This window comes from Macrobrachium nipponense, chromosome 40 (genome assembly GCF_015104395.2).
Source record: "Macrobrachium nipponense isolate FS-2020 chromosome 40, ASM1510439v2, whole genome shotgun sequence".
Lineage (NCBI taxonomy): Eukaryota > Metazoa > Arthropoda > Malacostraca > Decapoda > Palaemonidae > Macrobrachium > Macrobrachium nipponense.
This window is the reverse complement of record NC_061101.1, coordinates 28,841,181-28,859,045: the sequence shown is the minus strand read 5'-3', so window position 1 is coordinate 28,859,045 and position 17,865 is coordinate 28,841,181. Positions and strand designations below refer to the sequence as shown.

General features: G+C 34.8%; 1 protein-coding gene across 1 annotated transcript in view; it reads right to left on the bottom strand.

Moving 5' to 3' along the window:
- LOC135212045 (rho guanine nucleotide exchange factor 11-like) overlaps window positions 1-17,865 on the bottom strand; it is a 792,100-nt gene that overhangs the window by 175,353 nt on the left and 598,882 nt on the right. Inside the window, exon 6 of the mRNA XM_064245362.1 lies at window positions 9,635-9,682. Coding sequence (XP_064101432.1) covers window positions 9,635-9,682 — 48 coding nt within the window. The remainder of the gene's footprint in view (window positions 1-9,634; window positions 9,683-17,865) is intronic.

Genomic DNA, 17,865 nt, shown 5'->3' with positions numbered 1-17,865 from the left:
GCAGCAGCACTATTATGCAGTAAATATTCCTTGCCGTCGAACTTCTCAGTTCCAGAACATTCTCCCTGAGGAAGTTGTGCAATCAGAACATCAACATTTTAAGCAAAGATGCAACCCAATAACAATTCACTTTGTATTTACGTAATCTGTTTATATTTTTATCTTTCTATCTCTTAATTTGTTCATCTATCTTTTTCTTTTTCTAATATTGCCACCTTTCTTCTTTACCTATTATCTTCTGTACCTTCTTTCAAATGAACAGAATGGAAGTTTGAATTTAAAGTTAATGGTCCATGTTGGACTGTTCCTTATGAACGGGGGTTTATCTTCTGAATAATAATAATACCACAGTTCACTTCTTACTCAAGATATTTTCATTTGAGACTGGACATTCTCATTCATATTTACTTGAAGAAATAAATGGATTACCATTAGTGAACAATAAGAGAACTTGATAATTTGTATTACTCTAATTGATTTAATGAACCTTACATTTGACGTGCTAAAACGCAATTCGCCATTTTTGCTTCATTCTTTGGTATACTGAACTCTAACCATGTATCACTCATTTTCATGAGACACAAGAATATAGAGTTTTTTTATACGCTCCAGTCTGACATTGGAATGTTAAATGAAAAGACTACCAGTTGATAAATGAACGGCATTAGAAGGATGACAATTTCTTGCATAAGGTGACATAAAGTGAACATTCATGTTCTAGGTACACTAACTGTAGCTAACCCATATGACTTGATTTTCTGAAGCCTATTTCCTTACTCATCCATTAAATTATTATTCATTTGTTCGTTTTCTGGAAGTACTTCTTATTGATATCACAACCTTCTATAAAGAAAAATAGACCTCTTAGTATCCTTTGAAAAAAATAGTATTAATTTCGAGCATCTATTGTCTGGTACCGTATAACATTTATCTTGATACGAAAACTGCAAAATATAACAGCTTTGAAATTTTTTTCACTTTATACTGAAACCTTTCCGATGAACTCGTGAAGTATTATGAAAACAATATGAAGCTTGCAAAGAATATTTCTTCTACTTTATAATTTAGTCTGAACGGTTATAATTTGCTAATGTTGACAAAAATATTTATATTTACTTGTAAAAGGCATATTATTTTACGAAATTTTATTAGGTATGAAGTAAATTCTAAACACTTTACAAGAGATGCTCAAGGACTGATAATAATTCTTACAAAATTAAATATGAAAAGCAATTCTGTGATGTCTGAAAAAGAGCAAATTTCGTTAAAATTTATATAAAAATTCACATAAGTAATAGAGTTGTTTGTCTAAACAAATTTACTTAATGTCAATTTTACTTATGAAACCTTTCAGATACGATATAGCATCAAGGTAGATAATTACTTCCAACAGGATGGCATATTTTTAATTTTCCATATTTTCGTCCTAAATAATCATGACAGACTTCCCCTGCCTGTTTTCTTTCAGAAAAATAATCTGATTAGTGACTTTAAAAAAAAAGACACAGCAGTTTAACTTTGGCAGGTGACAGCTATTTCCCCATTTCTTCACACGTATACATGACAGGCCAGCTGTCATGATTCGGAGAGTTGCTTTACGCAATGAGTTCCTTTTCAACTGGTCATATTTCCATCAGTTTCTTAATAAATGGAAACAAGTTGGGTAATCATACTTCGGTCAGTCTCTTAATAAATGTAAAAAAAAAAAGCTACAAATATGGGGTGACTAAATGTAAAAGTACATACAAACTAATATTCAAAGGGCAAAGATGGATATATAACAGGGGAAGATTCTCAAAACATCTGGGAATAAAATATCCGGTAAAAAGTACTAAAGGGGATGTTTCTCATACCATAACACGACTAGAAGATACAGAATACCTCTTCTAATGATGACAGGACTGATATAAACAGGATGCAAGGGACAGAAAGAACATTCTATCACTACACAAACGGTAAATTGTAAAGTACTGTATCTATATCTGGAAACATTAATAACAACAGGACGAGAACGTGAATAATTTTTTTAAAATTTATTTATTTCGAAAACTTTGAATTTAAGAGAGAAAACGTGTTGTTTACTTTCGTTTCCTGTGTTTAATTTCCCTTAACATTACAGCATTATGAAGTGTTGAAAATTGGAATACATGTCCAATATACAGTGCACAGTACATCTACGTCCCAAGTGCGATTAAAAAGAAACCGCTTTATGAACATTAGCACTATGGCCAATATGAAAAGCAACAATACCTTGTAAATCAAAATCAGCATAGAAATCGATGCACACTTCGGCTGTCATAGGAATGACTGATTTAGGGCTGAAGCTGAAAATACTAAAGTTTGTTCACGTCACTGCAACTGGCGATACTACAACTTGTTTTCATTAATATTCTTGTATGATATGGCTCTTATTCTGTTTGGAAATATGTGCATAGAGTTTTGCATGGGTATGTAATTCGATTACTCACTTCCGTCTCCCGACAAAAAACGAGTATCACAGAACAGGAACAACATCGCTGTTTGATGCGCTCACTAATGTTGTAGAGTTGAGATGGCCAAAAGAAATGCATACTGCCAGCTTCAATTAAGATCGTTTAAGGTTGGTTGCACGAAGTTCTGTTAATACTTTTATGTAACAATAACTCTACCCTAACAAAACCATTCTAAGCAACTATGCCATGTAGCAATACTTATTCTTTTGAAGTGTTTTATATGAGGTGTTCGATATCTCTCTCTCTTCTCTCTCTCTCTCTCTCTCTCTCTCTCTCTCTCTCTCTCTCTCTCTCTCTCTCAAGTGTATAAAAAGCAGCAAAAAAGGCACTCTCATTGGAACTTAGTTCTTGATTAAGAAGTAATGGACCGAAATAATTCTAAAATAATGGAATTGAAGTGCAATACTTGTAAATCATACGTCACGACTGGAAAATAAATACAAACGTGGTCGTTTCTAAAATTCAAACAATTAACACATGGCGCCAAACTGCTTATTTTCTCTCACTGCAAACATTTCTTTTAATTTAAAACAGAGCTATTGCGAGAAACAGCAATGTCAAATTTAATGCTATAATGTTTTAAGCTCCGATATTTAGTCATCTGTATCCCCTGAACTGTTGAGATAAAAATCTCTAAACAGTGAACAAATCGATGGGCAGATGAGCAGTAAGACACTTCCCATTTGAGACGCAGGAAAGGAAGACCAAGGAAAGACAATCGCTTGCATTATCCATTCCTTGCAACTCTTGTCGTGCTTTTAATCTGGTTTCTGTAACAAGCTTTAGCTCGTAAATGCAGGTTTCATTGGTGCTAGACTCAGTGAGATTTCCAATCCATTTCCTTAAAGGAAGAGCTTTTGCGCTGTCTTCTAAAGTTTTATTGAGCTCCTTCAAATGCTCTTTGTTCGTACATAATCCAAACTAATTGACCAGGATGTTAAATGCACAATGAAAATGAGAACAGCCAACGTAATGTTCAAATGAATATTACAGAGTTAATTCCAAAGGGTTCTGGAAATCCATGTATGTAGCAATGCAGGCATAAATTATCTTTTCATGAAAACAATAAACAATAAAAAAAATTACGAAGTTCAATTATTCTAAGAGAGCTGGTGGTTGAACAAACAAAATTCGATACATAATACCTTCTCTCTCTTTCTCTCTCTCTCTCTCTACACACACACACACACACACACACACACACACACACACACACACACACACACACACACACATATATATATTATATATTTATATATATATATATATATATAGATATATATAATATATAGTGAAAGTAGACAGATGTTTTGGAAATCTCAGTGTCAGTGTGAAAAGAAGAGCGTAGGTTAAGAGACGTATGGAAATGGGAAAAGTTAACAAAGAGTCAAGGGCTTCATTAGACGTGGACTTTCTGAAAAGATGCTTTTCTTAAGTTTTAGTATTTTCAGAAAGTCTACTTCTCATTGATGCTACTTTTACTCAGCTTTGTCAGCCAATAATTATATCCTTTAACTATTAAAATACTGTAATAGCTCTTTTAGGCTTGAAAATGTTATGAAGAAACAAACAAACGTGTCTTAAATAAAATGTGGTGGTTCTTAGCCTACGCTCTTCTTTTCCTACTGAAATTATATATATATATATATATATATATATATATATATATATATATATATATATATATATATAATACTATATATATATATATATATATATATATATATATATATATATATATATATATATATATATATATATATATATATATATATATATATATATATATATATATATATATATGTATATATATATATTAAAATTCTATATATTCTCTCTCTCTCTCTCTCTCTCTTTACACACACACACACACACACAAACACACACACACCCATATACAGGATGTAACACGAGTTTATGCTAATGTTTTGGGAAATGGAAGAAAAGGTCATTGTAAACAGAAAATGTTCTATAGACATATGCATTTTAAGGGTTTGTTTATCGGTGAGGCGCATTTTTAAAATAACCAGTTTTCCTTGACGCTGCTCTTGGCTAACATGGTGTATGCGATGTCTGAGTAGACAGGGAGGGGGTGTTGATGAAGTGCATTAGGAGACTGGATTGCTAGTCTTTTAATTATGAGTTTTTCTCGCAGGTTTTTGTAAAATGTAACTTTACACTCCCTTCAATCAGTATATCACCTGTGAACGGACTTCACTGTAACCTACATTTAATGATTAACTTTATGCACCAAGAAAGAAGTGCTTAATGTCACGTAAGTGTTGAACCAGAAGTCAGGACTAGGCGTATGTTAAATGAGTGATAATGACAGTAATAATGATGACGAGGGAATGCTAGTAGATAAGTTACAGCACTTTGAACAACGTCAGCTCTTTTACCTCTTTCCATTACTGCATGAATATATTATGTACTGCCCTTTTCATGAAAGACTGATGAAAGTGAATTTTCCAAAATATTCCCATTCTTTTTCATCTGACTGAGATGAAAGCATTTTCTTAAGTATGTTTTTCCCTTTGACTGGTGTATGATGAATACTTTTGATGGAGAACGAGAGATTTTTGAAAATATGTTTTAAATCTTTGATCGGCATTTAATGAATAGGCCTATCTTTGATCGAGGGGAGATTTCATTCGGCTTGCTTTTCTTTCCTTTATCGGATTCCAGTGAATACCATTGATGGAGAGGGCGAAGGTTTCAATGCTATTTCCATTTTTCCCCTTTGTTCAGTATCTAAAGAATACATTTGATTTGGAAGTATTTTCTTCACATCGGCCTGATCGCCGATTTCATTTTTTTTTTCATAACAGTGGAGTTCATTGTTACAAAACCCATAAATAAACATCATATCTGAATATTCTATAGACATTAATCTAACGGTAAGGCACTGTCTCCAGTTTCTTGCCCACAAAATGAAGAGTCTGACACTTGTAGCCAACACGCTCTTGGTGGAAAAGCGAAAGCGAGGATGTTTAGAGTAACAAGTGAAGTGATCAGCTCCGACAAATAAAACCTTAAAATGCATCTGGTTATAGAACATTTTCTGCTCACAATGACATTTTCTTTCATTTCCCCAAATATTTGCATAGACTCGTGTAACACCCGGTGTGTGTGTGTGTGTGTGCGTGTGCGTGTATGTGTATGTGTAGATATATATATATATATAATATTTAAATATATGTATATATATCTATATATATATGTTATATATATATATAAAATATATATATATATTAATATATGTATTCATATATATATGTGTGTCGTGAGTAGTTTGTATGCACGTGCACACACTACAACTTCCGTTTATGAAATAAAAGAGTACATGCTGAAACAAAAAAAGGGCATTTCTGTCAAAAAACGTGTAAAATCAGAATCAAGAAAAACTGTGGACCATGTTTATTCGTTACGCTGTTTCAACCGTGTGTGTGTGTGTGTGTATACTTCAATGCAATTTGCAGCGTAGAGCTTCTATTGTAAAAGGATAAAATGTAGTTCCCAGAACCACCAATGCTGTTACGTCAACGCATTTTCTACTTCAGTTACTGAGCTATTCTGAAACAACATACAGATTTCGGTTTGTTGTGGCCTTTCTCATTATCTCACTGATGTTCTTTTGTTTATAACTGAAGGTATATGGTATAAATAAATAAATAAATAAATGTTAGTATGTATAAACTTGGTTATATTATATAAATTCCGCCAGGAATAGTATTCCTAACCATTCAGTGACCACTATGTCAGCTACCAAGGTTGATAGTATCTGGATTAGGGCCACGAATCCATTAATACATGGTTTACTTATATAAACGTAAGCTTACTAAGTGTTATATATATATATATATATATATATATTATATATATATATATATATATATATATATATATATATATATATGTAATATAATATATACAGTGGTCCCCCATATTCGCGGGGGATGCGTACCAGACCTCCCCGCGAATAGTTAGATTCCGCGAATGTTTGGAACCCCTATAAAAACGCTAAAAACAGCCTATTTTGTTAGTTAAAACTTAAAAAAAAACCACTAATAATTTTCATACTTGATTTTTTTAATAGTTTTATCACAAAAACTGCATATTATGATGAAATTGATAACAAACCAGAATTGTGGATATTTCTTATAGAAAACTAACCCGCGAATGCGCGAATTTTCCGCGAATAATGCTAATGCAGGGAAACGTTCCCGAGAGAAATCCGCGGAATGTGTGAGTCCGTGAATCTGGAGAACGCGAATACGGGGGTCCACTGTATATATATATATATATATATATATATATATATATATATATATATATATATATATATATATATATTATATATATGTATATATATATTCAATTGCCACAAACTCTTCTACTACCGACGAAAATTACGTTCGAGAATATTCAGCCAGCCATTTATATTATTAACTTTTCATTGATTGATTTCATGATGACTCTATAAGACAGGGAGCCAGGTAGGGGTTTAAATGACACTGGATGAATGATCTGGCGAGATTTAAGGTTGACATGAACCGTGTAGTTCATATACTAAAGTGTCCTTTAAACAGTGGAGAATCTAAATATATGACTGAACAGCCAATCCAAGGCAGAATGTTGCCGTTATCTGCAGAAATAATTTTTTTAAGGAAATAAAAGAGACGGCAGAGAAAACACTGACAAGAAAGTGAAATATAAACCCCTCTTGACAAGATCTCATCAATCGACCGAAAACTTCCCAGCTATCACAGCATTGCAATTAATCTGTGAAGGACAAAGCAGATATCTGCATGAAGAGGAGCAATGGCAATCAAACTGAATGTGCCAAAAATATAAGAAGTGAACAGCACTAATAAATATTACTCAGTTAAGGAGATACTCATGCAACCAAACTTGCATACCATCCTGCTTGAATGACTAAGCACAAGCACCCATTACTGTCTTGATACCCACGCCGAGTGCTGAAAGTTCTTGCTTTTAAGAACTTGATTCATATCAGTTACGTGAAAGTTACCAGATACATTTACATTAAGATTACAAGAGCTAATACCTGCATACACACGCAAAAACGAAAACAACTTAAGGAGACCTTCTTCTGAAATAACAAGATTTGAAATCAACCAAACTAAACAACAAGTGCCATCTTGTCTACCCACACGGCTAGGAGCAGACAAACCTTGGCCCATGTCAGTCTGAAGTGAAAGGTATGACTTGGAAGCCCTGGAAACACCTGTAGTATAGATTTAACTACTTAATTACATCTGTCTCTCTGTCTCTACCTGTCCGAAAGAAAGCAGAAATCATATGACTCATACCAACAAATCGCTCAGCATTCAAAAAATTGCAAACCAAGCATTTTATCATCCGGAGCACGTGTGAGGATAGGAAATTTTATGATAGCCAGACACCAAAAGCCTTTATGACTGGGAATAGATCAAACACGAATAAACAGGCTCGGCAGCACTAGTCTTTGTGACTTTTCTGCTAAATGTAACTGACTATGACAGACTGCCACACTTAGAGGTCATCACTTAATAAACTAGTGATTATTTTCATTATCAACAATGTTTCTGAAGCATAACTCATGACAACATACCGTGGCACCATGTTACAGTGAAGTATAGGATTTAAAGTATAACGGAACATGCCACAAAACTTTTCGAGACATCAAACCCTTTTTAATCAAACAGCACAGTTAATTCCTTTGCCAAACATTTAACGCTATGAGCCAAACAACATACTTGTAAAATGACTACCAAGTTAGTATTTCAAAATGTTTTGATTTTCTTTTAATGTAGAACACTTATTACAATTTCCATGCTTGTTTTAGCATATGATTGGTCATATTAGTAATCTGCCATACTAAACTATCTGGTTGCTTAAATGCGAAAGACTTTGGACTATTTTACTGTATAACCATGCATATTGCCAAACCAAGACTAATCACCAGTATGGTTACCTCCAGCATGCAGTACTTTACGGGTTGTTAATTATTATGATAGCTTTTCTGGTTGTTAATTATTATGATAGCTTTTCCACTCTACAACTATATTTGTCATTTCTCTCCGATCTTGGCCTTCTTACCTCCTTTAGCCTTCCCTCATCAAGATTGAGTATCCCTTTTTTTTTTTTAAGCATCACTTTCTTCTCCTTTCTTTGTTGATAATCATTTTCTTCTCTTGTATGTCAGGAAAGCCTAGTATGTTACTTTTGTAGTGCCGTTTCCAGTTCTACAGTTAAATAGTAATAATATCAGCTCACTCTTGATGAAGAGTGAGAACGGTGCAACAGTGGCATCACCATCGATAAAATATGGATTCCTTCCGTTAATAAAGTAATGCGATCAAACTTTACAGCGTCGTGAACATTCTGCATCAGTACAGGTAGAAAAACTCCATCTCGAAATGCAACGAAACAGCTGACTGAAAGCACGTAAGAATTAAACTACTAAGGGTTTTCTTGGCACCTGGTATCGAAGGTGAAACTGCATTAAGCAAGTCTGACTCCTCATCACGAATTTAACACCTATATAAATAATAAAAGGCTCCACGAATAGGCAATATACATTGTTGGTGTCATGTATAACGTACTTAATACATCGTTACATTTAATTTACATATTCACCAATAAATTAGCTACGTTTTAAATGGTCAATAAGAAAACATTTTAATAACAATAACATAGGTTGCTAAAGGATGAGGAAAATTTGTCATATGGCACCTGTTTTTTAAGGTCATAGGAAACGAAGGAGTTACACTATAAGGGTGTGAATCATAGGTGACGATAAGTTACATGCAATTTCAATAAGAGAAAACTGTAGATCCAAGAGTAAACGTGCACACCATGAGTTCCGACTTGGTAAAGAGTAAGGTAACATACAGTAAGTAAGAAAAACAAACACTATTCAGAACTGTCACGCTGTATTGTAGGATCTTTCACCTTTAAATGTATGTGTCCCAAACATTTTAAGAAAATGGTACCTGAAATTACGAAACACATTCTCTGGTTAATTCATTCATTGGCTGTGTGTAATCCTAATGGATGGGATTACACCAAAAAATCAAATTTTTAGATGCCCCATTAATTACCTGCCTTACAACTACAAATGAACATTTCATAATTACCTGCATCTGTTACTGCTAGGCTTTGTGTCGACCCATCCAGTTCTCCCGCTGAAAAGAAACAAGATGAAAATCACTATGTATCTCAAACTTACAAGTAGTGGTGATCAGCCTTTAATATTTAGAACTATGCAAGAATAACTTACAAGAGCAATACAAAGATTCTGAAATGTGCTCTCACTCATCACAAAAGGAAGGGTAGAAGATGCAGCCTCATAAATTTCTCCTACGTTTTAAATCTTCATTCCTTTTTCACCAACTTCCTTATATATCATTCTCCCTTCAGTGAAGGCTTTATTCTGTCATTTCTCTCTTTTTACGAAATCCTTTCGCTCTTAAGCCAGTTACTGATTAGGTACACTTCCTGTTATTCCTTTCGTCCTCAAAGGTACGTCAGAAAATCATTCTTCCATCTTCTGTTATCATTTTGTTTTTAGCCTTTCGTTATAATAACTAGTACTTCAGAACATAGCCAAAATATTTTTAAAGATAACGCAAATTCCACGAAACTCTTGAAATCTTTCTAATTCTCTTACATCTCCATCATCTTTTGTATTAAAAATCCCTACCATCCATTAAAGAAAAGGCAAGTATCTTTAATCAATAGGAATGTTCCCTCTCACTTTTTATAGTGAGATAACAGAAATGAAGAATTTTCACTTCAATCGCAAAATCATAACAATAGCACTTTTAATATTCCGACGACCTCAACACTGTGTTCTTATCTGCTAACGTACATACCTGCCTAAATGTGGCATACCTAACCCTATTCGTGCTACAGAACCACATTATATAAACCATGAACCCAAAGCTCCTATTTAAGGGAGATCGTAGCTTAACGGTGTGGAATTTATATCTATTCAAGCATGATTTGTTCTGATTCTCTCAGACATGTATCTTTTTTTTTATTTAGAATTAATTTTAGGCATTTTCTTGATCGTATGGCTTACTGAGCTATAAAATTGTACATATCAACAGCTACATACATAACATTGGGCTATAGAGTCCTAATATTGGTCCATCTATTCTCATTTCTCATAGAAATACATACATAGAAATGGTCACACTCGAGGCTACTGGTCTAAACAAGGATTAGTGTCCCAAATGACATTTCAGTAACCCTAAATCAATCAGCTAGCAGGACATGTCAGTGCAAGAGATCTAAGCCAAAGGATAATGATGGGGTATTCGTTATTTGGATGGTGTACAGGTGTTGCAAAATTATGCCACTGGATGAATGATCCTAGTTATGTCCTACACTAGACATGGCTCATTAGGGAAGTAGAAGGATAAGTTACTTAAGGACACAATATGTATATAAAAAAGCAATTCCTCGCTGACTAGGCAATATGATTTTTTTGTCAACAGAATATAGAAAATCTTGGGTCTCTGCATGGAAATTCTTTTAATCAAGATGACAGTTATAAGAGCTTGGCAAAGATTATTCCTCTTTTCATTCAGCATGTGCAATGACTCTCAAGTTTGACACTGAAAGAATTGAAGATGGGGGAATTGAGATCTTTCAGTATTGAAGAAGTTAAATAGAGATCAGAAAAGTTAAATATCTGCAGGTGCTGTAGAGGAGAGCAGCAGTTACAAATTACTAGGTGAGGAAGAAGCTTCAGAGATGACAGACGACATACAATGACAGTGAAACTGAATAGATGCTTGAGTGATTGTGTACAGACACTTGATAATGCCAAATTAAGTGCAGAAGAACTAACATATCACCCTAAATACCTAGCAGGCCTACACAGCTGAGGACCCATCCTAAAATTTTCATAAGCAAAAAGCACGAGAACTTTTGTTAATGACACACTACTGAGAAAGACTTGACACTGGGCACATTATCACCTGAGTTTAACTTTGACATTCACATTTTGAAAGCTTTTCATAATGGAAGAGGTATCCTACCAACCTTTAGAGAAGAATGTACGATAATTCTTGGCAAATGCAAGCAAACTGATATGATTCATCTCTCCAGGCTGCTAGTATGTGACTATAGGGCATGCTTGAGCATCAAACATGGGAAGGGCATTTCATTATAGATGAACTAAACAGGTTGTTCCACCATTACTACTTCAAATTACTGATATCAAATTCTGACACTCGCACGATACAGTGGTGTATAGCCATTTTAAAAGGGGTAGGAATACAAATCCACTGGCATTCCAACAAACATGCGACACCTACGGCTATGTTGCATGGCAAAGTAATAAGTACATGATATGACAAAGTTCTACATTTATCAGCCCAGCTAGAAGCAGCACTTGTGCCCCAGTATGCATTGTAAAAGATAGAGTAGTGTGCCTACTATCAATGAAAACGCAGATGTTCATGACTTCAAGACTGTAAAACACTGGCCACGGCCCCACTATGATTACTGCCTTATCATCCTTGCATGGCACCAGTTTGTCCATCTTCAAGCATTCAAGCCTGAGACACACAGATATAAAGCAAGTACAACGGTCACAACGTTCCCAAGCTTCCACAGGCATTCACCAATGTCTAACCAGCTCATATTATGTAGAATTTACATCCTCCCTTGGGAGCAACTCAATCACTGCTGACACCTGAGTCAAACCAGTAACTGTTGCAGGAAATGTATACTTAAGTGGAAGAGAAAGCTGTGGGTAATGAAGTCTGCATCACGTGGGCAGCTCACAATGCAGCACACTAGAGGAGTCGGCCATCTGAAGTATTACAGTTCTGATAACTGTGCTTTGAGTAGGCACACTTTGTAGCAACCATCGAGAATGTCCTTGAAAATGTTTATGATGCAGGGGATCATCTAAACCTAGGACAGATGCTAGTCATGTCTGCTAACCAACCAAAAAATATCCTTATAAAAATTTTAGTTGTACAGTGACAAATAAAATAGCGTGGTTTAGTGTTTGGCATATAAAAATACATTAAGCCTGAAATCTGAGGCCAGATTGAAACAAGGACAGATGATCAGTTGTCAAGATGAGAAAAAATAAGAGAACTAGTGCATTTTCTTACAGAGAAACAGTTTTTTGAAGGACTGTTAAGTATGGTAGTTATGAAAAAGGCTGAAGATACCAGCAGCAACACAGAAAATATCTGGAAGCTGTAGTGCCATGCTATCATGAGATTTCAAACACATGACTACTTATGCATGCTAGGAATGGAGTCATTGAAAGAAGTAAGTTTCACATCATACCATCAGAGCCAATGAAACTGAACTGGTTGCCAAAGCAGCATATCTCTTGACATCCCAACAGGAGCAAGTGTTATTTTTTTTAACTGGATTTCCTTTAATCAAGGAGCTGACCATCACTGAAATCCAGTTCAATGTATATAGTCGATTCTGAAATAGTGCCTAACGATACTAGTTCAATCATTACTTTCAGGCTTCACTGTTTAAGATTTGTCTACCTTCCATGGGAAAGGAAATACAGCTGTAAGGTAGATGTATAATGTTTGTGATGATGCCAGAAACATTCACTAACTCGGTCATTGGTCAATAAAATCTGGTAATACTGACCTGCAGAACTATGTAGAGATAAGTTGTAATCATAATTTAGATGTGGCATGCACAGTTTACTGCCTACGAAGCAGGTATCATCTCGGGTGAGGCAACAACCTCTTGTTCAGAAACAAGCAGTCCTATTGGCTGTAGATGGATGTGGACAAAAACAGCAAAGAAGATACACTGGGCAATTTTCCTACTGTGACATGCAGTCAAGATCTGACTAAATGTTCCTTTAAGACATAATGGGGATGAGATGCTTCTACCTACAATTAACCCTTTACTCTTTGGAGCTAGGAGAGAGACCTAAACAATGGATTTCAAAGGAACACATACAATCAAATGCAAGCACACACATATGAATATGAAAAAAGGTTGTAAATAAAGAGAAGAACTAAAATTTGCACGTGTAACGGTAGTAACTGGGGTTAGTGAAGGGACACTGGAGAGTGTAAATGTCTGAAGGAGTCTGCTACTGGGAAAAATTTAACATAAATTTTGGGAGGAGGAATGATAAAAATGACTAGGATTGTGGAGAAGGTTTGATAATAAAGATGGCAGAAGAATGAAAATGTCAGATATGTACAAGTATTTGAGAGTAATCATGGATCCTGGTAGAATGACAGGAGGTAAATCACTTATAAAAGTGAAACAAGATAAGGACATGTGCAAAGGATCAGACAGAGACTTTACAGTTTCCTCTGTTTAACTGTTGCTTCCTTTTTTTCAGGCCCTACTCCACTGAAGGTGCTTTGCAAGAAACACAAATTCGCTCAGAGTAAGAAAATCTTTAGCTTGTTTTAGAAAAGAGACTGCATTTTCAGTCCTCCTGATCTCAAGTGGAAGCTTATTATACAGTGCTGGAGCTGTAAACTTAAAAGAACCTAAACCCACCATTCAAACTGCGTCTTGGCTCACGTTACTCAAATATTTCGGAAACCTAGTCTTAATAATATGATGAGCCATAAAGATATTTAAAATAGTGTTGGAGGTGAATATTTAAAGGATCTACAATCAACAACTGCATCTAGTGCATCTAGGCACACATTACTTGAGAACCATCTATAAGTATTCTTGTTTTGTTGCTAACATTTGGCTGTACTGTGCATGGCAAGTCTTTAAAATATTTCATCAAATTTTTCGGACATCCAGTCTTGATAAATTGATGAATAATTAACGACATTTCAAACCATAACATAGCTTTGACAGGGAATCAGAGCAACTCGAATAATATAAGATGTAATCATGTCCTGAGATGAAGCACTATTAATCAATATATTTGGCAGCTTTGTAAGCTGCATCCATGAATGAAGGGATTGCTGACCACATTCTCATTTATTTAAGTGAAGTCTGCGTTTTTAATTGAAAGGAAAAGGTAAAGACTGTAAAAATGAATAGTTTGGATAGTTTATGCAGCATTTGAAAAACTGAAAGTGTGCGAAGTGTGGAGGAGTTGCATTGAATTAGTAAAAGTGAAAGGATGAACCAAAGTATTTTGAGATGGTGAGGTCATGTGGAAATAATGAAAGAGAGAAAGATAGAAACACCTAGAAATTGCTGGATAAGGCAGATAGCTATTTCCAAGTAACGAAAGAGTGCATGCATGATAGAGGTGCAAGGCTACGTGTGAAGGGGATTCGTTCCCTGTAAGTGTAAATCTGCTGCCAATGTGGAAGTTTACTGCACAGGGGCTACCCCACAATTTAGTAGTTAAAGTATAAATAGGGAAATAGCCATTGTGTTATTGTGTTGCTTTTTAATCTAGAACCATCCCTGTTATATAAATATTAATATGAATATGTATATACACACACACACACACACACACACACACACACACACACACATATATATATATATATATATATATATATATATATAATATATATATATATATGTATGTATGTATGTAGAATCTACTGGTCACTTTTTACCAGATACGTATGCCATTATAATAGCCCCAATGCCTTCTTAACTTCTCGAATTCTTCACGCATTTTTGGATACACTTGGCACTACAAATCCTTGAGATCCAAGTGCAAGAAATATGAAGAAATTATGATGCCTGGAAGCAAGAAACGAACCCGGGTTACCATAATCACGACGAGGACACATTGCCAACCTGACCATGAGAAGGATCAAAAGTCTATTGCCTCTAGTATATACATATACCTGTCATTTTCAGATACATTTATTACAGCTGGAATAGACCCATCCTCGTTATCGCAAGCCAAGTGGGCAATCGTTTTTATTTCTTTTTAGGTTGAAATATATATATGTAGAATCCAAACGACAGGTATATGTATGTATCAGAGGCGATAGACTTTTTATCGTTCTCGTGGTCAGGTCGGCAACGTGACCTCGTTGTGATTATGGTAAACCAGGCTCGCTTCCAGCCACCTGACATCAAAATTTCTTCATATTTCTTGCACTTTGATCTCTAGGCTTTGTATCCATAAAACTTTGAAGAATTCGAGAACTTAAGAGTTATAATGGCTATTATAATTACAAATGGATACACACACACACACACACAAATACACACACACACACACACACACACACACACACACACAAACACACACATATATATATATATATATATATATATATATATATATATATATATATATATATATTATATATATGTGTGTGTGTGTCCAGAGTCACACGCACACCTGTGAACCGTGGAAACCTAAAATAGCCAGCTGTGGGTGCAATGTCCATCGCGTGATTAATCCCGATGACCCATGTCCGTATTTTGTTGTGCTTCGTGTTGTAGTGAGGGAAACCTTTTGAGGATAGATATTAACCTTTTGGAACATTTCCATTTTCGTTATTCTCCATTTTCTTTGCTCCTGCTCCCTTTACCTCTCATTTTTATATCTCCATTCCTTTTAGCATTCTATCTTATTCCCCATTCGCGCCAAAGTCGCACTTCCCTCACCGTAATCCAGGCGAATAATGGGCAGATATTAATAACGTTCAATGTGGCTCTAACGCCAATTGATGGCATCTATTTCGGTAACATTTCAGCTGAGAAAAGTTGATTATCGCACAAAAGGTTTATTGAAAACAATCATTTAGGGGACTGGGCATTAAACGCATTAAAGGAGAAAAGTTCTTTAGTCATCATTAGGTGTGTTCGCCTCCTGCCTCTGGGATATTAATGGTGAAAATCCCAAGAGTAATTTCCAGGTCAGTGTTCATATATGTGGTATGTTAATCGAGTAGAGAGAGAGAGAGAGAGAGAGAGAGAGAGAGAGAGAGAGAGAGAGAGAGAGAGAGAGAGAGAGAGAGAGAGAGAGAGAGAGAGAGAGAGAGTCTGCGCATTCAGAGAACCCTATCCCATTGCTAATATTGTAATCATAAAATATAAAAATGTTTATTTTCTTTGTTTAAAATAAAAAGCATTTCAAAGAAGTCAAATCATATATAAGATTACTTTCTATGAATTTTAATATCTGACCACACAAATAAATAAAATACTGGAAGTGGTTGATGACGATTATGAAGAGCACATGTAATGGAAAGAAAAATACTAAAGAATTCTTCCATCTCTTGCATCTCATGACGGGGGTCAAAAAAGCAATTTACCCTGAACCTTTTAGCATCCTGCCTTCACACTTTGCATCTGGTAACCAATGTTGGAGGAAAAATTGAACCAGTGCACTTACGCGACTACCGGTAACATGAGCAAATTGACTTGTGCCAATCAATATTGTTGACGCTAAATGATATCACAAAACCTGGTCGCGAAAATATACTGCAAATTCCATGCAAATCTATTGGGAAATCAAGAACTGTAGCGTTACTGAATAATTTATTACATACCCATAAATTTATGTATGTATGTATGAAGGAATTAAAAGCTTTTAATATCAAATGAAATTTCAAGTATGTCTGTGTTCCATGTTTCTAAGAAAATTGTCCCCTCTCTCTCTCTCTCTCTCTCTCTCTCTCTCTCTCTCCTCTCTCTCTCTCTCTCTCTCTCTCATTATATTTATCCACCTATTTACCCAATTCTTCACCTGCCTTCCTTCAAACAATTTAAATTAAGTATTAAAAACATGCTGCATTTCAGGTCCTACTGAGAAAAGTAAAATAAAAACAATTTTTATTTAGTTCTTCTGTGAGAAATATAAGGTAAAACAAGTGTGGAAGTTCAAGAATAATTAAATTTAATGGATGATCCAGTGAAAGAGATAGGAAAACACATTATTTGACATTTATAATAGTAAACACTAACCCAGACACGCACACATAAACAACACACGCAAACATATATATAGTGCACATAGTGTGTATGTGCGCGCATGCACCACCGATATATATATATATATATATATATATATATATATATATATATATATATATATATATATATATATATACAAAACTCACTGAAATGAATAATCCGGGTAAATAGTATATAAGATACCGTATTTCCCGGTACATTATCAACAAAGAATGAACTTGTTAAAAGACAAGTTTCATGTGCAAAATTAAATCGTCCCGTAAAATAGAGTCGAGTGTTTTGTACAAAACAGGACTCCTGCCCTTTCATAATAATAACAATAACAATAAACAAAATAAAGAGTAGTACTAGAGAAGCTCAGATTTATTACTAAACCTTCCCCAAAGCTTGATATTTTCCAACCAAAACGAAAACTCTCCTGGCAAATTCTGTTTCTCAGGTTAACAAAATATATTACGTGAAACGAATGGAACACAACCCTTCT